The sequence below is a fragment of the Macaca thibetana genome, chromosome 1 (assembly GCF_024542745.1).
Source record: "Macaca thibetana thibetana isolate TM-01 chromosome 1, ASM2454274v1, whole genome shotgun sequence".
NCBI classification, from domain to species: domain Eukaryota; kingdom Metazoa; phylum Chordata; class Mammalia; order Primates; family Cercopithecidae; genus Macaca; species Macaca thibetana.
This window is the reverse complement of record NC_065578.1, coordinates 24,929,354-24,952,881: the sequence shown is the minus strand read 5'-3', so window position 1 is coordinate 24,952,881 and position 23,528 is coordinate 24,929,354. Positions and strand designations below refer to the sequence as shown.

Genomic DNA, 23,528 nt, shown 5'->3' with positions numbered 1-23,528 from the left:
TGTGAGACGCCACACCCGGCTGTCACTTACTTTCTAACTGACTTTGAATATAATCCTTTTCTTCTCTAGTCCCATTTCAAAATCTATAAGATGAGGGGACTGGACTGCGTTTCAAGGGAGGCCTTTCAGCACTGAGTGAAATAAGTGGCCAAGGGATGGAGGATGGGCTGGCTGGGGTGGGGGTCTCCACTGTCTCCAGCAAAATGCTGTGCTGAGGTCTGAGGCAGAGGGATGAGCTCAGAGAGAGGGGCTGCCTGACCCTTCCATCTAGGAGCTGCTCAGGACTCCAGAAGAGGGGATGGAATTGATTTAGGTCAGTGAGGGGTTGAGCGGGGCTGGGAGGGGGTTGGGATCGGGAGGCTTCAACCTGGGAGGCAGAGGTTGTAGTGAGCAGAGATCGCACCACTGCACGATCCTTTCTATCTCCCTTCCTGGGCTGTGAGTTTCTCAGGGCAGGGAAACAAATCACTCATCCATCTGTCACATTGTGATGTATATTAGTTACCTGATGTACACCAGTACTCAGAAAAATGTTCGACATTTTCATCATAGCATTGGCTATTAACCCTTTGAATCCCAGTGGCTCACTTGCTGGGTCCTATCCCTGACCTGCTAGCCTGGTGCCGGGGGGAGACCAATTTCTGGAGGAAGCTCTGGGTACCCAGTCTTCCCCTAAGCCTGCCTCTGAACAGGCTGTTCTTGTTTATGACCCCCGTCCCAGAAGAACAGCGATTGCTCATCCCTGCATGTGATTCGAGAGGGCCAGTCTTTCAGGCCTGGAGGAAACTCAAGCCCCACCAGCCGCTTGGCATCGGAATGCTCAGCTGGTCCCCTCCTGGAGCTCATGTGACCAAGATCTAGCTATAAATATCAGAGGGGCCTCAGACCAAGACAGAATTCGGGCACCAGGAGAAGGAAGCCAACAGGATCCGACCTGGTGTTTCGTGACAAAGGCAAGACTCCCCAGGTCTACTTAGAGCAAAGTCAGTAGAGGAGGCAGCTAGGCGCGGCTCTCACTCCTGCCCACAGAATGGATTATAAGTCGAGCCTGATCCAGGATGGGAACCCCATGGAGAACCTGGAGAAGCAGCTGATCTGCCCTATCTGCCTGGAGATGTTTACCAAGCCAGTGGTCATCTTGCCGTGCCAGCACAACCTGTGCCGGAAGTGTGCCAATGACATCTTCCAGGTCAGTGCTGGGTGCAGCCTCATCCGGGGGTCCCAGGTGGCTACTCGGCTTTCCGAATGAAGCCCTTCTTCTCCCTTAGCCTTCTAACTCTTTTCCCTTGGAAGTGAACCCCAGCAGAGGCCTCTAGACAGGGCTGAGAGGGGATGGGAGGCAGCTCTGGCTGTTGCAGTTCTTCTCCATGACGCGTTTCCCCTCCCCACCCTGCCCACAGCTCCCCCACCCCTGCCCTGAGCACTGCTGTTGACTCTCCAATCAAGAGTCAAATGCCTCAAGTGATAAGCGGGGAAGGCAGGGACAGGAGAGAGAAACCAGACCCCTGGGGCTGGAGCCAGGTCCTGGTGGCAAGAGGCCCAGAGCTTTGGGAGGAGGGTGTCGGGGAGGCAGTGGGCAGTAGAGGCGTCTTCCCTTTCGAGGCTGTTCCCTACAATATGGGGACAGAAGCGGCTCCAAATCCCCAAGAAAGGAAGGGGGTAGGTGTCCTGGCTGGGAGGCAGGATGCGAGGTTCCCCAGGGACACTTTACAAAATGTTCTTTCACGATATTATCTTTAAAGTAGCAGCCTTAGGAGCTTGCTCTCATTGTAATACCCATTTCTTAAGTGGGCAAACTGAGGCTTAGAGAGATAAGGTTGCTTGCCCAAAATCACTCAGAGAATTAACATGACTTGAACCCAGGTCTCCTGCCTCCCCATCCTGACGATTGCTTAGCTGCATCTCAGGTGCTCTGTATGTGAGGACTGGTTCTCATCGCAGCCTGCAGAGCTCCAGGTCATTAGGTTTGACTGGGGTGGTTGGGGCAGGCAGAGGAAAGGATAAGAGGAGATTAGAAAGGGGAAGGGCTGAGGAGGGAGCCCAGGCCTCACCTTGACCTTTGCCACCTGCAGGCTGCAAATCCCTACTGGACCGGCCGGGGCAGCTCGGTATCCATGTCTGGAGGCCGTTTCCGCTGCCCCACCTGCCGCCACGAGGTGATCATGGATCGTCACGGAGTGTACGGCCTGCAGAGGAACCTGCTGGTGGAGAACATCATTGACATCTACAAACAGGAGTGCTCCAGGTTGGTTCTCATGCCTGCTGGGGGCCCATCCTCCTTCTCAGCCATGCTGTGCCCAGCTCCCCCAAGCTCCTTCCCCTTCCTTCATCTGCTCAGGATCCAGGCCTCTAGCTGGACTAGCTACACGAGCCAGTTCAGAGACAGGATTGGAGACCCATACACCCCAACTCGGCGCTCAGGATCACTCAGCGGATGGGAAGGGGTCCAGACATTAGGCTGCCCTTCCAGGCGATACCAAGACAGAGACTGGGGGAAAGATGAGATGTGAGAGGGAGAGAAAGGCCCTGGGGCCAGCTAAGTGGCTCCAGTCAGCAGAGAAAATGCCCAGTGAGAAAGAGCCAGGTTGTCTATAAGGATAGCAACAGCTACTTTCCTGTGTGCCACGAGGAACTGTCAGGCACGGGGAATGCTTCATCTTAGTACCTTCCAATAACTCTATGAATCAGGCATGACTTTATTATCCTCATTTCACAGGTGAGGAAACTGCCCAAGAGGTGAAGTCAATTAGCTAAGGTTTTCCAGCTGGAAAGTGAAAGAGCTGGGAGCTGGCCCAGTTGATCTAGCTCTGAGTCTCCCTGCTAATAAAATAGCAGCTCATTCAGAGGCAGAATGTGTAACTGGTGGAGGTTGTGCAGGGTTAGCCTTAAACTGGGGAGAGAGGGCCAGGTGTGGTGGCTCACGCTCGTAATCCCAACACTCTGGGAGGCCAAGGTGGGATGATTGTTTGAGGCCAGGAGTTCAAGACCAGTCAGGGCAACATAGGGAGACCCTGTTTCTACAAAGGTTAAAAACTAGCTGGGCGTGGTGGGGCATGCCTGCAGTCCCAGCTCTTCAGGAGAATTGTTGAGCCAGGGAGGTCAAGGTTGCACAGCCATGATCGTGCTACTGCACTCCAGCCTGGGTGACAGAGTGAGACTATGCCTCAAACAAACAGACAAAAAAACTGGGAGGCCAGGCGCAGTGGCTCATGCCTGTAACCCCAGCACTTTGGGAGGCCAAGGTGGGTGGATCACTTGAGGTCAGGAGTTGGAGACCAGCCTGGCCAACATGGTGAAATCCCATCTCTACTAAAAATACAAAAATTAGCCGGTCGTGGTGGCGCATGCCTGTCATCCCAGCTACTTAGGAGGCTGAGGCAGGAGAATTGCTTGAACCAGGGAGACAGAGGTTGCAGTGAGCAGAGATCGTGCCACTACACTCCAGCCTGGGTGACAGAGTGAGACTCCATTTAAACACACACACACACACACACACACACACACACCCCCACACACCCACCACAAAAATTTGGGAGAGACACAGCTACAGGAAAGATTTTTACAAACCAGGACATCCTGGTAAGACTCCAGGAGTGCTGACTCACAGCCTTTAAGGTCTAAAACCTTCACCAAGCATCTGCCTGCAAGCACTGCCCAGTCCAAGGGAAGGTGACAGACCAGATCTCAGGTAAAAAAACCCTGGCCTGGGGAACTGTGCTTGCTAGTCAGCCTCTGTGACTGATGTACTGTACCATCTTGGGTAAGCCTTTAGAGTTTCATTTCCTCTGTCTGCAAACAGGAACAGTAAGATCTGTTATTGTGGCTGTCAAATAAGATATTAATGGAAAATGATTAATGTATCAACTATTTATTGGGTACCTACTGTGTGCAGGCGCTGTATGAAGTACTTTCAGGCATTTTCCCTATCTATTTCTTATAGTAACCCAGGAAGGCATTCCCGTCTCCATTTTACCATGAGGAAATTGAAGCTCAGAGAGGACAAGGGATTTTTCCAAGACCACACAGCTAGCAAGTGGTAGAGCTAAGAAAGAGAGGGTGTGGGAATTTTCTTTTTTTTTTTTTGAGGCAGAGTCTTGCTCTGTCGCCTAGGCTAGAGAGCAGTGGTGCGATCTTGGCTCACTGCAATCTCTGCCTCCTGGGGTCAAGCGATTCCCCTGCCTCAGCTTCCTGTGTAGCAGGGACTACAGGCATGTGACAACGTGCCCAGCTAAGTTTTGTTTTTTAGTAGAGACAGGGTTTCACCACGTTGGCCAGGCTGGTCTCAAACTCCTGACCTCAGGTGATCTGCCCGCCTTGGCCTCCCAAAGTACTGGGATTACAGACATGTACCACCATACCCAGCTAATTTTTGTATTTTTTGTAGAGACAGGATTTCACCACGTTGGCCAGGCTGGTCCTGAACTTCTGACCTCAGGTGATCCACCCGCCTTGGCCTCCCAAAGTGCTGGCATTACAGGCGTGGGCCACCATGCCCGGCTGGCCAGTGAATATTCTTAATTACTGTGCTAGATTGCTTCTCATGTTGCTAGAGCGCAACACTACAAAATGCAAACATATTGTTGATCATAAGGAATAATAAAATCAATTCCACACCAATGTTAGCCCACCCAGTGCCAACCTATGAAGAGCGTGTTGTGTGTGAACCTTTGAGGCCTTTCCGCATAGTTGAATGGCAACGACAGCTGCCCTCTATTGAGGGTCTGCTCTGTGCCGGGCACTCCACATTCATTACAGACAATTTCTACCATGATTGCAGTAGCTCTGGGAGGAATCCCAGGCAAGAGAGTGAAATCACTTGTCCAGAATCACAAAAATGAATGTGGAAGAACAATCTGGATATGAACCCCGACGCCAAAGTCGAAACTCGAGAGGGTGGGCATCTGGGAGGAACCAGACCCTCAGGCTCTTGCCTCACCTCTGCATTCCCTGCCATCCCTTTATAAGGGGATGGAGGCAGGTGGCAATGGCAGACCCCTGCCAGCATAAGGACCCTGGGGTAAAAGATGCAAAAAGACAAGCCTGGAAAGGGGTTTATTTAAGAACTTAAGAGGACAGTAGAGCCCAGTGTGCGATCAGTCATGTAAGGCTGTTTGGAGGTAAGGCATTGACACTGATGGGGACAGTCACCATTTGACATTTGCAAGATGCCTGTTCTGTTCGGGGCTGGGAATCGAAGGTAGTGTTGGCTCTCAATGAGTGTATAGTCTAGCTGGAGACAGAAGCTAAAAAAATCGAATCTACACCAGGCATGGTGGTATGCACCAGTTGCAGCTACTGGGGAGGCTGAGGCAGGAGGATTGCTCAGCCCAGGAGTTCAAGGCTGCAGTGTGTCTGTGAATTGCTGCTGCACTCCAGCCTGGACAATACGGTGAGACCCTGTCTCCAAAAAAAAAAAAAAAAAAGAAAGAAAAGAAAAGAAAAGGAGAAAAAAAAAAAAAACTGGGTGCAGGGGATCATGCCTGTAATCCCAGCACTTTGGGAGGCTAAGGTGGAAGGATCATGTGAGGCCAGGAGTTCGAGACTAGCCTGGCCAACATGGTAAAACCCCATCTTTACTAAAAATACAAAAATTAGCTGGGCATGGTGGTGCACGTCTGTAATCTCAGCTATTCAGAAGGCTGAGGTGTGAGAATTGCTTGAATCCGGGAGGCGGAGGTTTCAGTGAGCTGAGATCATACCACTGCACTCCAGCCTGGGCAAAAAATCAAAAGAAAACAACAACAAAAAAATCCCCCCCAAACCCCAATGAATCTAGGTTAGGAAATGACTGATGTCCCAAGAGAAGCACAAATAACAGGTTGGAAGGTCTCAAGAAAGAAAGGTAGTTCTAAGCATATATGTTACAGGAGAAAGTAAAGGAAGACACTTGGGCCCTTGGAAGAATCTCTGGACTAGAAGTCAGGCTTGTGCTGGGCTGTTGGACAGCCCTGGGCTACCCACTCACCAGTCACCATGACATGGGGCATACACACTGCTCCTTCTCTGAGCCTCAGGGGCAACCTCATGACTCAGAGAGTGTCGGAGGTTTATCCAAGGCCACACAGCTAGAAAGTGATGAAGCTAAGAGAAAGAGAGGGTATGACTGACTCTGTGGTGAATATTCTTTTTTAAAAAAAATTTTCTTTACGGAGAATCTTAAGAAATTCAAGATGGTGAATATTATTGACTCCTATGCTAGTTATTGATTTATTCTTTCTTTTCTTTTCTTTGAGACGGAGTTTTGCTCTTGTTGCCCAGGCTGGAGTGCAATGGTGTGATCTCGGCTCACCGTAACTTCTGCCTCCTGGGTTCAAGTGATTCTCCTGCCTCAGCCTCCCGAGCAGCTGGTATTACAGGTGCACGCCACCATGCCCAGTTAATTTTTTGTATTTTTAGTAGAGACACGGTTTCATCATATTGGTCAGGCTGGTCTCAAACTCCTGACTTCAGGTGATCCTCCCACCTCGGCCTCCCAAAGTGCTGGGATTACAGACGTGAGCCACTGTGCCCAGCCTTATTGATTTATTCTTTCTACCTTTGTTTAATTACCACCTCCTCTATGCCAGGCACTGTACAGTGTAGGCTCAGGGGTGAAGAAAACAAGCAAGTTTCCCTACCTTGATGGAGGTTACAGTCTGGTGGATTAAATATAGAATTAAATGAGGCCATCAGTATAAATTTCTTAGCTCAGAGCCCAGTCTGCAGTAACCAAAGCTAAGGTGACTATAATTAGAGCAACCGAACTCTAGCCTCCTCTGCCCTTACTTGCTGTGTGACCTTGCACAAGTCAATTCACTTTTCTGGAGACCAGTTTCCTCTTCTCTAAAACATCTCCAGGTCTGACTCTCTGGAATTCTATGGCCCTTTCTGTGTCCTTTGCAGTGGCAGAGCCTCAGGCTAACTCCATCTTAGGATGTGGGGACAGATTTGGTGTCATTGGCTTCCCAAGTCCTTGATCCCCAGAGGATGAAAAGATTTTAGGGCAACCAAACACTGAGAGCCCAGGGCATAAATCTGGAGATTCACAGACACACTGCAGCCTTGAACTCCTGGGCTGAGCAATCCGCCCGCCTCAACCTCCCCAGTAACTGCGACTGGTGCATTGGAGCTGGGGAGGGGGATGCAGGACACAGGACCCCCATGACTTGTGACTGTTCTCCACTGCAGTCGGCCGCTGCAGAAGGGCAGTCACCCCATGTGCAAGGAGCACGAAGATGAGAAAATCAACATCTACTGTCTCACGTGTGAGGTGCCCACCTGCTCCATGTGCAAGGTGTTTGGGGTCCACAAGGCCTGCGAGGTGGCCCCATTGCAGAGTGTCTTCCAGGGACAAAAGGTACTGGCTCCAGCCACTTTTACCCCCAGCCTGGGCCTGCTGGGCAGGATGATTCAGAAGGCAGATTTGATCCCTGTAGATCTGCTGATCCGGCCTTTCAGGAATAGTCCCTCTGGAGGGACTTCCCAGGCCACAGGGACAGCAGCCCTGGCCCTCCTTGGGGGAGGAAGCTGAGCTCATGGTTATACTTAGAGCCACTCGAGAGCACCTGGCTGTGGCCAGAGGGGAGCGGTCAGACGCCCCAGCCAGGCCACTGGGGTCCTCTCGGGCCACGGCTTCTCCATCCCCCAGATACCACTTCCTGTGCCTCTCACCTCTTCTCCTAGACTTCGCCTTCCCCAGCAGCAGGAGGCAGCTTAGAGCCTTTTCACTGGGGCCTTGGGCCTGTGGGGGCCTGCCACCCTGTCCGTGCAGTCAGCAGTAGCCACCCCCTTTCCATACTCTCTCTTCCCCACTCCGCACTCTTCTCCAGGTCTCTGTCTTCTAGACGTCTCCAACTCTATTTCTTTTTTTTTCCCCTTCTTTCTTAGAAGCAAGCCCCTCCTCTGCCAGTTCCTTGCTGTGTGTTTTGGGCAGCCCACTTGCCTGCTGTTGGCCTCATCTGTTAAATAAGGGATACAGTATCTTTCTAATATCCTCTGCTCTGAAGCTGAGCAGTACCTGAAAGAGGGGCCAGATCCCTGCTGGAGGTTCTTTCTAGCACAGAGGGGAGGGAGGGAGCCAGGTTGCTGCCATGCCCCGGTGGGTAGGCCTTGAGGCTATTTGTATCTCTCCTCTCCTGACCCCCACACCCCCATCTAGATTGAACTGAATAACTGTATCTCCATGCTGGTGGCGGGGAATGACCGTGTGCAGACCATCATCACTCAGCTGGAGGACTCCTGTCGAGTGACCAAGGTGAGGGGACAGAATAGTTCTGCTTGGGGGTTTGGAGCTTTCCAGGGCAGCCTGGTCTCTGGGGAAGGCTCACCCATGGGTTGTGGCTAAAGGTTGGGGCCTGGAGCCTGGGGGTCAAGCAGGAATGGCAGGGGAGGGACTAATCCATTCACCCACTCTCTCAACAAATGCTTCTTAAGCACAGCTGTGTGTCCGGCCCCACCCGAGATGTGGGGGATGGAGGAATGAACCAGACAGACATGGTCCCTGAACTCAGGGAGTGTCCCATCAATAGTTCTCAGTGTTTATTCAGCACAAATCGTTTTCAGAGCACCGTTCTTTCCTATAGACCAACACTTCCCAAACTTTAAAGTGCATGAAAATCACCCTGGGATCATGTTGAAATTCAGGTTCTGATTCAGTCAGTTTGGAATGAGGCATAAGAGCTGCATTTCTAGCCAGTTCCCAGGATTTGCCCAAGCTGCTGGGTCCACAGACCACACTTTGAGTAGTGAGACTGTTGAGGGCAGAATGGAACTTTTCTATCCCTGAAAAAAGCTTCCATGATTTTCCATGTTCACCTGGGGTAGGGACCTGGAGATGAGATGAGGGGAAGAGGTCGTCATAATTGCTAGTGGACCAAGAGTCGGGCGAAGGGTAGGAAGGAGGGGAACATTCTGATCACCCATGAACCCATGAGAGGCTCCTGGGTCTGATGAGATGCTATTGTCACACCCATTTTACAGAAAAGAACATAGAAGGGAGCGTCAGTTGAGGAGGGTGCTAGGAAACGAGCTGTTTTTCCACCTCTCCTAGGACCAAATGATGCAGAGCTTCCTGAATCCAGTCTTGGTCTTGAAAGGGAGGGAAGAGTGTGATCTGAGACAAACGGGAGGCCCAGGAAACTGAATGGAAGCAAATACATTCATTTGCTGAAAGTCACAAAGCTAAAAGGGAAACACAGCTAAAAGGCAACGGAGAGCTGGGCGCAGTGCTCATGCCTGTAATCCCAGCACTTTGGGAGGCCAAGGTGGGGGGACCATGAGGTCAGGAGATCGAGACCATCCTGGCCAACATGGTGAAACCCCATCTCTACTAAAAAATACAAAAATTAGCCAGGCGTGGTGGCGCACCTGTAATCCCAGCTACTCAGAAGGCTGAGGCAGGAGAATCACTTGAACCTGGGAGGTGGAGGTTGCAGTGAGCCAAGATCGCACCACTGCACTCCAGCCTGGGTGACAGAGCAAGACTCCATCTCAAAAAAAAAAAAAGAGAAAGAGAGGGCAGATCCCACGTTGGTGACTGTTGCATTGGTCTGAGAAGTGATGCTCCAGTGACCAGCTGAGGTTGGGGGACAGGGGGAGGGTGCAGGAACAAGGAAGAATATGTAATGTCATGTGACCCTAGAGCCTCTATTTTGGAAGAAGGGGCTAGCTGTTTTTCAAGGCATCAGCCTCCAAATATCACTGGTGTACTAAGTAGCTGTGAGGCCAGATGAGTGTTTTCTTCTTGTTAAGCCTTTGTTTCATCTTCTGTAGTGTGGGGATGTATGTAGTGAGATCTCTTCTAGCTTTAGATTCCTTGCTACTGTACCAGGAAGGGAGTGTAGCGGACAGGGAGTAAGGACCCTACAGAATGTGACTGCAAGACTTCCGTCCTCAGGAGAACAGTCACCAGGTAAAGGAAGAGCTGAGCCAGAAATTTGACACGCTGTATGCCATCCTGGATGAGAAGAAAAGTGAGTTGCTGCAGCGGATCACGCAGGAGCAGGAGGAAAAGCTCAGCTTCATCGAGGCCCTCATCCAGCAGTACCAGGAACAGCTGGACAAGTCCACAAAGCTGGTGGAGACGGCCATCCAGTCCCTGGACGAGCCTGGGGGAGCCACCTTCCTCTTGGTGAGCAGGACTAGAAGGGTCTGGGTGGGGTCAGTTCAACTCGACAGCTCTAAGGTTCCAGTTATGCTTCTCCACTGACCACCCATGGACCCTTGGAAAAGTCATTTAAACCTCTGTGAGCCTCAGTTTCCTCATCTGTCAAATGGGCATGTAACACCCCCCACCTTTCTCTTACTGATTTTATGATGATCAAATAAGAGGATATTTATGAAATGACTTTGTAAGCTGCAAAATACAGTGTCCCATCTACGGACTATTAATTGAGCCCCTACTGTAGGCCAGGCACTGAGGTGGAATACAAGGAGATAAACCAGACACAGCCCTGTCCTCAAAGAGCTTGTTGGGGAGGCCAGAAAAGCCTCAGTTATAAGACTTCATAGTTCAGTTCAATAAAAATGTTCTAGGCTTCTCCTGTGGGCCAGGCTTTGTGCTAGACATTAGGTATGAAAAGGTGGTTAGGATTGGGGAGTTCAGGGTTTAGGAGTTTTTGGATTGATACCCCTAGAATCCAAGCTTCCTGCCAAGACAATGGGTCCTAGGGTGATGACCAAGACCTGTACAGACCACAGACAGAGGGAAAAGTTCCAAATTCTGCTCAGTTTGGGGTGGGGAGCAGGTCACAACTGTGCTAGGGAATGGCACCAAATGTCCAGTCACTGGTTTTGCTGATTTCCTCGGGTTACCTCTTCTGCGGTCCTAATCCTTTGTTCTGTCTCCCCCTGCAGACTGCCAAGCAACTCATCAAAAGGTCAGTGTCTCCCCAGAGGCTATGATCCAGGCCCCTAGTTCCCACCAGGACCTCTGTCCAGGAAGCCTCGTCCTGGGCATTAGGTCTGCTGGGAGGGTCTAACTCTAGGCTGGCTTCCCTGACCCTTTGCATCCCTGACTTTTTGGACCACTCACTGTGCTTAAGATTGGAGAGGAAATACCCCATCCCTCCAGGGGAGCCTCTGGGTAGAAGCCCTGGGCATGTGCAAGGCATGTGCCCTCTCCTTCCTGCACTGAGCCCCAGAGATCTCATCCTGCCTCTCTTTCTGTCTCCCCCACAGCATTGTGGAAGCTTCCAAGGGCTGCCAGCTGGGGAAGACAGAGCAGGGCTTTGAGAACATGGACTTCTTTACTTTGAATTTAGAGCACATAGCAGATGCCCTGAGAGCCATCGACTTTGGAACAGGTAAAGGTGGTGGTGGTGCCACTTGTCTATTCGCCTGCCTGATCCCTGGAAACCAGCATCCCTCCCACTGAGCCCCATGGGGAGGCAGATACACTAATAAAGATGCCCAGGTATCAATCAAATTCATATAGCCACCTTCTGGCTGGCTGTGGTGGCTCATTCCTGTAATCCCAGCACTTTGGGAGGCCAAGGTGGGCGGATCACTTGAGGTCAGGAGTTTGAGACTAGCCTGACCAACACAGTGAAACCTCGTCTCTACTAAAAATACAAAAATTAGCCGGACGTGGTGGCACATGCCTGTAATTCCAGCTACTTGGGAAGCTGAGGAAGGAGAATCGGTTGAATCCAGGAAGCAGTGGTTGCAGTGAGCCAAGATCATGCCACTGCACTCCAGCCTGGGCAACAAAGCCAGCCAGACTCTGTCTCAAAAAAAAAAAAAAATCATATAGTCACTTTCTTAATGAGCCCAGAGCCTAGCACAGTGCCTGGTACAGAATTCCTGCTTCATAAATTACCAATGGATCCATGGCAGGGAAGCCTCTTGGGGCAGTAGAAATAATATGGCCTCTGGAATCAGACAGTCCTGAGTTTAAATCCTGGTCCTGCCATTTGTTTATTATCTGTGTGACCTTTGGCAAGCCCCCCTTCTGCCTGAGTTTTATTTTCTAATTTAAAAAATCAGGTTAAAAGTGAGCCCTCTAATAATGACCAACTTGGCTGGGCGCGGTGGCTCAAGCCTGTAATCCCAGCACTTTGGGAGGCCGAGACGGGCGGATCACGAGGTCAGGAGATCGAGACCATCCTGGCTAACACGGTGAAACCCTGTCTCTACTAAAAAATACAAAAAAAAACTAGCCGGGCGAGGTGGCGGGCGCCTGCAGTCACAGCTACTCGGGAGGCTGAGGCAGGAGAATGGCGTAAACCCGGGAGGCGGAGCTTGCAGTGAGCTGAGATCCGGCCACTGCACTCCAGCCTGGACGACAGAGCCAGACTCCGTCTCAAAAAAAAAAAAAAAAAAAAAAAAAATAATAATAATAATAATAATAATAATGACCAACTCATGGTGCTATTGCAAAAAATCAGATATTGATGCAGAAAGGTCCTGTAGAGGCCGGGCGCGGTGGCTCAAGCCTGTAATCCCAGCACTTTGGGAGGCCGAGATGGGCGGATCACGAGGTCAGGAGATCGAGACCATGCTGGCTAACACGGTGAAACCCCATCTCTACTAAAAAAAAAAATACAAAAAATTAGCCGGGCGAGGTGGCGGGCGCCTGTGGTCCCAGCTACTCGGGAGGCTGAGGCGGGAGAATGGCCTGAACCCAGGAGGCGGAGCTTGCAGTGAGCTGAGATCCGGCCACTGCACTCCAGCCTGGGCGACAGAGCGAGACTCTGTCTCAAAAAAAAAAAAAAAAAAAGAAAGGTCCTGTAGAGTCCTAAAGATGTACTAGTTATTGCCTAAAGGTAGTCTTAGCTTCAGCTTCTTCTTCTTTTTTTTTTTTTTTTTTGACAGAGTCTTGCTCTGTCACCCAGGCTGGAGTACAGTGGCACAATCTCGGCTCACTGCAAGCTCCGCCTCCTGAGTTTACGCCATTCTCCCGCCTCAGCCTCCCAAATAGTTGAGACTACAGGCACCCGCCACCACACCCGGCTAATTTTTTTGTATTTTTAGTAGAGACAGGGTTTCACCGTAGCCAGGGTGGTCTTGATTTCCTGACCTCATGGTTCACCAGCCTCAGCCTCTGAAAGTGCTGGGATTACAGGCTTGAGCCACCGCGCCCGGCCCAGCTTCAGCTTCTTAATGCTATCACCTGTGATACTCAGGCACCTTAATTTATCAACATCGTCTTCATTTCTGTTTGTAATTACTCTTCCATAGAGTGCCTATAATAATTGTAACAATGCAATCATAACAATAATAGGGGTGAAAATAATAAGGGAAATGAAGAAACTGAATGGAAGCAAAAATGTTAATTTGCTGAAGGTCGCACAGCTAAAAAAGAAACAGCTAAAACACAACAGAGAAACAGAGGGCAGATCCTACACTGCCGACTGTTGCCTTGGTCTGAGAGAGGGTGCTCCAATGACCAGCTGAGGTTGGGGGACGGGGGAGGGTGAAGGAACAAGGAAGAACTATAAATGGACTGGCATGGGAAAGAGAAGAGCTTCTTGGCACCTCCTGTGTCGCTCTCTTGCAAACCTTCAGTATCTGGTGCTAAGTCTGTTTTCAGAGCTCCAGATATACCCCATAGGTGAGGACAAAATACATCCCAAAGCAGAGATACCAGTGGACTTGGGGACATCCACTGCTGTAGATGAGCTGCTTGCTCCACTGTCAGCTTCCCTAAGCTAAGACATTCAAGAGTGGGTCCACCAGGCACAGTGGCTCACACCTGTAATCCCAGCACTTTGGAGCCCGAGGCAGGTGGATCACCTGAGGTTGGGAGTTCCAGACCAGCCTGACCAACACGGAGAAACCTCGTCTCTGCTAAAAGTACAAAATTATCTGGGCGTGGTGGCGCATACCTGTAATACCAGCTACTCGGGAGGCTGAGGCAGAATCGCTTGAATCCGGGAGTCAGGTTGTAGTGAGCCAAGATCACACCATTGCACTCCAGCCTGGGCAGCACGAGTGAAACTCTGTCTCCATCTCCCTGAGCCTCAGTTTCTCCATAAGTAAAATGAAGAGAGTACCAACAGTCACCAGTTACTGAATATTCTGTATGTCCTAGGCACTAAGCTCTTAACATAAGTTTTATCATTTAACACAACTTTATGGGATAGATTCTGTTACTGTTTCTATTTTGTAGTTGAGGTAACTTAAAGCTCAGAGAGGGTAAGCCACTTGTTCAAGGCCACACAGCTAGCAAGTAGCCCATGCAGATTCTACTGAGGGCCATTTGGCTTGAGAAACTCTTGTGAAGATTTTATAAGATGGTGCAGATTCAACACTTAGCACATTACTTGGCACATAGTAAGTACTCAGCAACTGCTATTAAGAGTAGTCATTGTGATAATGATTAAACAACAGAACTCCCTGGGTTATATTCTGATCCCAGTTGCTTGGCTGGAATTTTGGTTGTCATTTTGGAGATTTTTTCTTTTTTTTTTTTTTGAGATGGAGTCTCGCTCTGTCGCCCAGGCTGGAGTGCAGTGGTATGATCTCGGCTCACTGCAAGCTCCGCCTCCCGGGTTCACGCCATTCTCCTGCCTCAACCTCCCTAGTAGCTGGGACTACAGGCGCCCGCCACCACGCCTGGCTGATTTTCTATATTTTTAGTAGAGACGGAGTTTCTCCATGTTAGCCAGGATGGTCTTGATCTCCTGACCTCGTGATCCGCCCGCCTCGGCCTCCCAAAGTGCTGGGATTACAGGCGTGAGCTACTGTGCCTGGCCCCCTTTTTTTTTTTTTTTTTTTTTTTTTTGAGAGGGAGTTTTGCTCTTGTAGCCCAGGCTGGAGTGTAATGGCATGATCTTGGCTCACTGCAACCTCCGCCTGCTGGGTTCAAGCGATTCTCCTGCCTCAGTCTCCCAAGTAGCTAGGATTACAGGTGCACACCATCACGCCCGGCTAACTTTTCGTATTTTTAGTAGAGACAGGGTTTTACCATGTTGGCCAGGCTGGTCTTGAACTCCTGACCTCAGGTGATCCTACTGCCTCAGCCTCCCAAAGTGCTAGGATTACAAGCGCGAGCGACCTAGCCTGGCCTGGAGATACACTTGACAAATGTTCTGACTCTGTGGTGGCCCCTTCAGGGCCCCAAAAGATTAAGGAGGTGGCTTGGGAGAGGAGCGGGGAAGGGAGATGTTCCCTGTTAAAGCTTGACGGTGACATCTCAGGATGAAAGAGTGGGGACATGAGTTGCAGCTGAGTCACTGTCGCTCTGGTGCTCAGCTTCAGAGAGCAGAGGTGGCTCCAGAAGTGCTTCCCCGTCATGTCCACCCCTCCCCTCCACAGGCTAAGGAATGAGGAAAATGGGACAGAGGCTGCTGAACAAGCAGATCTCATAGGCTGAGTAGCTACCTTCAAGACAAGGACTCTGATCCCTGACGATCGAGGAGGATTTTTTCTCCCCAGGCGATGTTTATCTGCCTACCCAAGAGATGTGCAGAAGCACAGAGCGTGCTTCCTCAGCGCCCCCTCTCTGGTCACAGGCAGGGCGGGTGATAGAAGCTGCTGTTGCTGGAGCAAGGAAGTGTCTCGAGCCCGGCTCCCTGGGACGGAGTGCGGGGAACTGCAGGAGCAGGGCCTCTGTGCAGCGTGGGGCTGGCAAGCCCATCACCTCCCAGACCACTGCCATCTGTGTGTGGCCGTTTGACCCAACTGGGCACAGGAAGGGGTTTAGACGGTGCTTTCTCTTGCCTGGTTCTTCTTCAAGTAACTCCTCAAGGAACTGGTCCCATCCTAACACAAGTGTTTTTTGTCACAGATGAGGAAGAGGAAGAATTCATTGAAGAAGAAGATCAGGAAGAGGAAGGCTCCACAGAAGGGAAGGAGGAAGGTAAGAAATTAATCTACCTCCATTCCTTCATTCCTTCACTCATTCCACAACAACCCGAGGTACCTACTATATGCAAAGCATTGTGTTAGACATTGGGAATGACGCTGAGACCTGTTCCCAGCATATGCTTTAAACCTATTGAGGGTAAAGTCCTGTTCTCTTTACCCTTAGAGAAGAAAAAAATCCCCAAACTATTCATAATAAAATGCTCCCATTTTACATCTAAATGATCTTCTTAAATGGAAAGCAATATGGCACAGCAGAGGGAAAAGATGGGGGCTCATGAGCTAGGCTGGGCCCATTGAGGTGCTTTGTTTGGCCAGCACTGTGTTTAAATAAAAAAAAAAAAAATTACTTGTTTGCCAGGCACGGTGGCTCACGCCTGTAATCCCAGCACTTTGGGAGGCCAAGGCCAGCCTGGCCAACATGGTGAAACCCTGTCTCTACTAAAAATACAAAAAATTAGCCGAATTTGGTGGCAGGAGCCTGTAGTCCCAGCTACTCAGGAGGCTGAGGCAGGAGAATCGCTTGAACCTGGGAGGTGGAAGTGGTAGTGAGCCGAGATTGTGTTACTGCACTCTAGCCTGAGTGACAAGAATGAGACTCCATCTCAAAAAAAAAAAAAAAAAAAAAAAAAAAAAAAAAAAAAAAAAAAATTACTGGCTGGATGTGGTGGCACATGCCTATAATCCCAGCACTTTGGGAGGCTGAGGCGGGAGGATCGCTTGAGACCTGGAGTTTGGGACCAGCCTGGTCAACACAGCAAGTCCTCATCTTTGCAAAAAAAAAATAAAAATTAGCCAGGCATGGTGGTACATATCTGTAGTCCTAGCTACTCAGAAGGCTGAGACTGGAGGATCACTTGAGCCCAGGAGGTAGAGGCTGCAGTGAGCTATGATTGCGCCACTGCACTCCCCCCTGGGCACCAGAGAAGGACACTACACTGTCTCTTAAAAAGAAAAAATTAATTGCTAACATTTTTAAAATTAGGTTTCTTTTTTAAGGGTTAAGAAAAAGGAGATTTCAACTAAGAATCTGCATTTTCACCTTCTTGTGAAAGTTTAGAAAAAGCAAACAATGCTGGACTTGAACTTCCCTGTAGTTCCGGAGTGCTGGCTCTGGGCAGTGGCTCTCCCCTTTAAAGGGGACATGCTGGCGCGGTGGCTCACGCCTGTAATCCTAGCACTTTGGGAGGCCTAGCCGGGCGGATCACCTGAGGTCAGGAGTTTGACACCAGCCTGGCCAACATGGTGAAACCCCGTCACTACTAAAAATACAAAAATTAGCCAGGCATGGTGACGGGCACCTGTAATCCCAGCTACTTGGGAGCCTGAGGCAGGAGAATCACTTGAACCCCAGCGGGGCGGAGCTTGCAGTGAGCCGAGATCACACCACTTCACTCCAGCCTGGGTGAAACAGTGAAACTCCGTCTCAAAAAAAAAAAAAAAAAGAAAAGAAAAGAAAATGGGACATGCCCTTGCCAGTTTGCCCAGCCCCACCACCATCAATCCCACTTGCTTCACTCATTCATGTTTTCTGCTAGCCCCTTGTAGGCATCTGAGTTTGCCAGCCTGGCAGAGTTTGATTAGGAGCCTGGGTTCTGAATTGCAGCAGTTCACAATTTCTCTGAGTCTTGGGCTACTCATCTGTGTATGGGGGCATAACAGTACTGACATCAAAAGGCTGTAGTTGGGAGTAAATAAGATAATCATTTAGCACAGTATCTGGTGCATAGGAAGGATGTTTGCTAATAAGCACATGCTTGCAAATGTTATTTTTCAAACCACAGGTACTGAAACTAAATTCCAATCCAGTTGAAAACTATAGGGTAGACTTTTGGAGTTTTGTACTGATGTAAAATTCATAATGTTTGGGCAGCTAAATTCTATTTTGGTTTTAAAAGGAAGAGACCAGGAGGAATTGGAATTTGATGTTTTATTCAAATTCCTGTTTGAATAAACAATAGCTTGGTAAGCCTTGGATCCTCCTGAGTCCCTGTCTCACCACGTGCCTCTGTGTCTTTTTCTTCATTTCAGGACACCAGTAAGGAGCTGGATGAATGAGAGACCCCCCAGATGCAGAGAGACTGGAGAGGGTGGGGAGGGGCCCAGCGATCTTGGTGACAGGCCCAGGTGGGAGGGGTCGGGGCCCCTGGAGGGGCAATGGGGAGGTAATGTCTTCTCTCTGCTCAGAGAGCAGGGACTAGGGTAGGACCCTCACTGCTGCGTCCAGCAGACACTGAACCAGAATTGAAAATGTGCTTGAAACAATCACACAGGACACTTTTCTACATTGGTGCAAAATGGAATATTTTGTACATTTTTAAAATGTGATTTTTGTATATACTTGTATATGTATGCCAATTTGGTGCTTTTTGTAAAGGAACTTTTGTATAATAATGCCTGGTCGTTGGGTGACCTGCGATTGTCAGAAAGAGGGGAAGGAAGCCAGGGTGATACAGCTGCCCACTTCCTTTCCTGAGCGGGAGGACGGGGTAGCACTCACAGGGACGATGTGCTGTATTTCAGTGCCTAGCCCAGACATATAGGGTGGTAACTGAGTTTGTGTTATATGTTGTTTTAATAAATGCACAATGCTCTCTTCCTGTTCTTCAAAGGAGCTGGGGTTTCATTCAGCTTTTTTTCCTGGAGATGAGGGTTGGGTGTGAATGAAAAGGACCCCCGGTAGGAGGCAATGTCAGGGCTAGGCTTAGGTCCCAGTAAAGGAGTTCTTGACACCACCATTTCCCAATGTGGACTCCATGGAAAGCCAGCCCTGAGCTGGTCCTTCAAGAACAGGTTCAACGTGTTGTTGCTCTGGTTCTCCAGAAAACAGAGCCTGAGGCAAATTTTAAATGCTTTAGTTGCAGGTTATAGGGACTTCCCCGTGCCCACTGAAGGTTCACTGAAAATCATCAACAAGAGGCAGAATAAGGCTGGGCAGGTGCAGTGGCTCATGCCTGTAATCCCAGCACTTTGGGCGGCCGAGCGGGGTGGATCACCTGAGGTCAGGAGTTACAGACCAGCCTGACCAACATGGTGAAGCCCCATCTCTATTAAAAATACAAAATTAGTTGGGCATGGTGGCGCATGCCTATAATCCCAGCTACTTGGGAGGCTGAGGCATGAGAATCGCTTGAACTCAGGAGGCAGAGGTTGCAGTGAGCCAAGATTGCACCACTGCACTCCAGCCTGGGCAACAAGAGTGAAACTCCGTCTCAAAAAATAAAAATAAATAAATTTTAAAAAGAGGCAGATTAATAGGAGAAAAGGCACACAAATACACAAATTTATTTGACCGTGGTTTTATTAGATACAGGAGCCTTCAGAATGAAGACCCAAAGATACAGGAGAAACTGTCCATTTTTAGGCTTCAGTTCAACAAAGTATGGATGGCCATGTAAAAATACGATTGGATAAAAGAGTAATGCTGATAGACTGAGTGGGGAACCCAGCGAGGCCTGTCTGTCGAGATTCTTTTTGGTCTCTCTGCAGCATTCCTTCCTTCCTCATATGGGGCAGGATTCTCTCTGGATGGGGGTCTTCTGACCTGCAATCAGACAAAGGTCAAATAATTTCCTATGGCCAGTTTTACACAGAAAGAAAGGGGAAAATCAGAATAATATTTTTAGGTTTTACAGCAAGTTTTTGGGGAAGAGGGATTGTAGTTTTTACAGCTAGCCTTGGGGAAGAATAAGGAACCAGAGACAGGAGGGCAGGAGAAGGTCAGAGAGAAATGTTTGCTTCCGAGGGAGGCCTTCATTTTGGGGTATTGTTTTCTGAGACCCTATGAGGTACACTCCCAAGGCCAACAGAAGGAAGGAAAATGGAAGCGAGGCAGGCAAGGAGCGAAGCAAGTACAAGGCGTTGCGTGACTGAGCTGGCCACAGCTTCACCAAAGACTGGGCTGGCTGCTTAGTCATGTGAGATGTTTCCAGCAGGCCATAAAGAACAGAACATGATTCAAAGTCCTTCATCTGAGAGAAGAAAAGAAAGAAATGTGTCTGCTGGCTCCTTCCTGTCTCCCGCCTCCCATACTGTTCATTCCACCTTGACTTCGGGTGGCGCAGCTGCAGGGGGAGCAAGGTCACCTGCCACACTCGGTGGTACTTCAGTTGAGTCTGGAAGTGGTGGGAGGTGCCAGGGCCTCCATGGTCCAGTTGGGTTGGACAAGGGTGGGGGAGCTGCTGCTGTCTCCACCTCAGTGAACACAATGGGGGCCAGGCTGGTGCCCAGACTCATGCCAGGAAAGGCCAAGTCAGTCACCGGCAGTAGAGGATGAATTCATGACCATGGCCCAGTAGCATCCAGGATCTCCATGAGCAAGAAGCCAAGGGCCTGGAGAGAGGCAATGCTGAGCAAATCCGAGGCAGTGCATTCACTGGGGCTGATATACCAGGGACTTATAACTCTGAGGAGCATTGCAGAGCCTGTTCTCCCTTTTAGACATTCAGATCACAGTAGCAAGTTAGGGGGTCTGAGTCGTCCCACCGTAAAGAAAACGAATTAACTTTAGACAAGGACCATCAGGTTCATGGTGATTGGAATGCTGCCTGACCCTAAGTCTCTCATTTTGTGTGTGTGGACTGAATTTCCCAACTTATTCATATGACATCCTCCGGAACTAGAGTTATGTGGAACTTGCTTTAGGACAGTGCTCAAAAACCCTCACAACCTCTGCCCATTTTCACTTCTGAGAGTTTTTCTAAGGCTAACTTGGTTCCTAACTTTGAATTTCAAGGAATCAGATTTTGCTCTCATTTCCAGTCCTTTCTCAAGTTCTGAAGCATTTTGTTTTAGTTTTCAAAACACAGCATAATACACACATACACCCTTACAAGTACACCAAACTAGTTGTAGAGTTTAATAACCGATTGTAAAACGAAACCCTGTGTTACTACAACTCAGGTAAAAAAAAAAAAAAGAAAAAAAAAAAGAACATTGCCAGCCCTCAGAAGCCCTCCATGTGCCCCTCTACCACATCACAGCCCCTCTTTCTGATTGGGGTAGCAGAAAGAGGAGCAGTCAATTTTTTTTTTTTTTTTTTGACAATCACATACTTGTTTTTCTTTATGGTTTGGTCTCCTAAAGTATCCTCCCATAGAAAACTGAAGGGATTTGAGTCCAGAAGGAGAAATTTGAGGCCAGAAAGACAGAAGCTTTCATCACCTTGAAATCACAATAATCAGTATTATAATGTGTGAACGTTCTGCGACTTCTCCAGGCTACTGACCATGTAAGCAATAAGCATTTCAGTCCCATATCTTGTCACTTATGGAAAAGAAGAGAGAGCAGTTGAGACTTTGGGTAATCAGTTAAAGATTAAATTCCAGGAAGCTACCTGTTAATTGCAACTAAGGGGACCTTTCCTTTGCCATAGGAAGGGCTCTTCCTGTACTTGCAAACTAGAACGCTTAAGATGGTATGAAGGGTTCTTGATCAACATGCTTCCTTTAAAATCATGCTGCAAGACAGGAAAGCTGGCTTCAAGGGGGTTCTTCCAATGAATCTTGAATACAGTTCCATGGGCTGCTACATCAGAATCGCCAGGAAAGGTTTATTTTTCCCCAAGTCTTTAATTCTGAAACTTTTTTCTCTTTCTTTCTTTTTTTTTTTTTTTTTAGACAGAGTTTCACTCTCGGTTGCCCAGGCTGGAGTGCAACAGCATGATCTCAGCTCACTGCAACCTCTGCCTTCCAGGTTCAAGTGATTCTTCTGCCCCAGGCTTCTGAGTAGCTGGGATTACAGGTGCCTGCCACCATGCCCAGCTAATTTTTTTATTTTTAGTAGAGAGGAGGTTTTGCCATGTTGACCAGGCTTGTCTCGAACTCTTGACCTCAGGTGATCCGCCCGCCTCAGCCTCCCAAAGTGCTGGGATGATAGGCATGAGCCGCTGCACCCAGCCAACATTTTTTAAATACTGAAAAGTAGAGGGAATAGTTATTGTGTACCCCCATTTACTCATCACTCAGTTTCAACAGCTGGTGACATATTTGTTTCTTCTCTACCAGTACCTGTACTCTCCCCGCTGGGATTATTTTAAGGCAAATCCCAGAGACATTTTATCCCTAAATACTTTAGATAAAGGTTTTCCTTTTAAAAAATCGTAACCTCAGGACCAGCCTGGCCAACATAGTGAAACCCTGTCTGTACTAAAAATACAAAAATTAGCTGGGCATGGTGGTGGGCACCTGTAATCCCAGCTACTCAGGAAGCTGAGGCAGGAGAATCACTCGAACCGGGGAAGCAGAGATTGCAGTGAGCTGAGATTGCAGTCGAGCCTGGGCCACAGAAACGAAACTCTGTCTCAAAAAAAAATAATAATAATAATAAACACTATACATAAAAATGAACAATAATGCCATAATAGCACCAAATGAGAATTTTAAAAATACAGATTCCCAGGCCCTGCCCCAGACCTACTGAATTCTTGGAAATATTGAGGCTCCACACCCAGAGATTCTGGTTCGGTTGGTCTGATGCAGGGACCTGTAACCTGCATTGTAACACCTTCTCCAGGTAATGCTGAGCCTGCAGGTGCTCAGAGTAAACCTGAAGAAAACCAGGGTGTCTGAGGCTTTCCAGAAGAAAACCAGCGTCCGGAGAAGGCAGAGAGGCACTCAGTGCAGACCCGAGCAGAACAGGTGCACCTCCCTCCTGGCACCCTATCTCCTACAAGAGGAGAGACTGAAAGAGCGCCTTCCTGTCCCCAGCGGTGTGGGCAAGAGGCTTGCGCCTCTGACTCTTGTCTCTGTGAAAGACCATACCCACCAAGCCTATGGTCCTGGCGACAAGGGTGCCGGGGATGACGAACAGACAGAGAGGTCTCCAGCAGCTTCTTTCTACACAGAGGGCACCTGTCAGAGGCCAGTGTGGGGGCCACAGGCTCCGCAATCCCCAAGAACCGCCAGGGAAGGAGGCTGCTTCAAGTGGGTAGGGCACCAAGCAGGCCAGGAAGGACAGGGCTTCTCCCAGCGGTACCAACACGGTGGCACCTTCTGCCTGCATCTCCCAGGCTTGCTTGTCGGGCTTCCTGGGGCTCCCAGGAGCCGCTGCGGGGAAGGGGTGGCAGCAGTGGCGGTGGTCGGCTCTGCCCCGATGGTGACTGCCGATGACACTGTTCTCTGTGCGGGTGGAGACAAAGCCGGCCACTCCAGATTCTCCTGCGTGCAGGAGAGGAGGAGCTGGTGCTGCTTCAGTGGCGAGGATGGGTTCATCAGTCCCAGCCGGTCCCAGGGAGAGACACTGCCCCAGCCTGAGGGCCGCACAGCCCACCCCAGGACCCTCCTAGCAGGAGGGCAGGAACGCAAGCCGACCTCGGGGGGCGAGGGGAGTCTCCAGCCTGAGACGGAACATGATCAAGCCCAGGACAGCCGCCAGTCAGAGGGGGCAGGCGCGGCCCCAGTAGCCTCTGGAGACCCTCTTCCGAAGCAAGGAGCCACATTCCTGCCGTCGGGGCCACCAAAGCAGATTTCTACAAACCAAAGACGAGAACTTTTCGGTGGGGACGCGGCCCACCCCGCGCGGGAGAGGGGGCGCAGCTGTCACCCCGTCCTCACTCAGCAACACCGGGCGCCGCGCCGGGCTAAGGCTGGCAGGTTTCTCGCGGCGGCAGGTGGTCTCTGCAGGCCCCACGGGCGCAGGCACAGGTGCGCGGGGCCACAGCCGGGCGCCCTTTGCAGCCAGCCACCGCCCCCTCTTCCCCGCGGGCTTTTGCACACGACGCGCCGAGAGCCGCTTCACACGGG

The 23,528-nt window shown here is 49.9% G+C and overlaps 3 protein-coding genes across 18 annotated transcripts in view; 2 read left to right on the top strand and 1 right to left on the bottom strand.

Moving 5' to 3' along the window:
- The window catches only part of ZNF593 (zinc finger protein 593), a 391,757-nt gene that overhangs the window by 105,427 nt on the left and 262,802 nt on the right, over positions 1-23,528 (bottom strand). The gene's annotated exons all lie outside the window — the stretch shown is intronic.
- Positions 581-18,397, top strand: TRIM63 (tripartite motif containing 63). Its single transcript, XM_050792032.1, has 9 exons — positions 581-1,189; positions 2,073-2,245; positions 7,168-7,336; positions 8,138-8,233; positions 9,875-10,108; positions 10,834-10,856; positions 11,158-11,282; positions 15,710-15,781; positions 17,818-18,397. The coding sequence occupies exons 1-9, from the start codon at positions 1,031-1,033 to the stop codon at positions 17,826-17,828; spliced, it is 1,062 nt and encodes a 353-aa protein (XP_050647989.1). The 5' UTR covers positions 581-1,030; the 3' UTR covers positions 17,829-18,397.
- STMN1 (stathmin 1) overlaps positions 7,725-23,528 on the top strand; it is a 168,416-nt gene continuing 152,612 nt past the window's right edge. Inside the window, exon 1 of one of the 6 annotated variants that reach the window (XM_050792896.1) lies at positions 7,725-7,728. The gene's annotated coding sequence lies outside the window, so the exon portion shown is untranslated. Of the gene's footprint in view, positions 7,729-13,385; positions 13,390-16,056; positions 16,061-17,917; positions 17,930-18,272; positions 18,277-19,303; positions 19,322-23,528 lie in introns of those variants that run through there. The other 5 variants (XM_050792872.1, XM_050792979.1, XM_050792811.1 and 2 more) reach the window with 5 other exon arrangements.

Excerpts from the sequence above, each read along its gene's own strand:
- TRIM63 (XM_050792032.1), top strand. The coding sequence starts at position 1,031 with ATGGATTATAAGTCGAGCCTGATCCAGGATGGGAACCCCATGGAGAAC. Across the intron at positions 2,246-7,167 it reads TACAAACAGGAGTGCTCCAG|TCGGCCGCTGCAGAAGGGCA; the intron begins GTTGGTTCTCAT and ends TCTCCACTGCAG. Across the intron at positions 11,283-15,709 it reads AGCCATCGACTTTGGAACAG|ATGAGGAAGAGGAAGAATTC; the intron begins GTAAAGGTGGTG and ends TTTTTGTCACAG.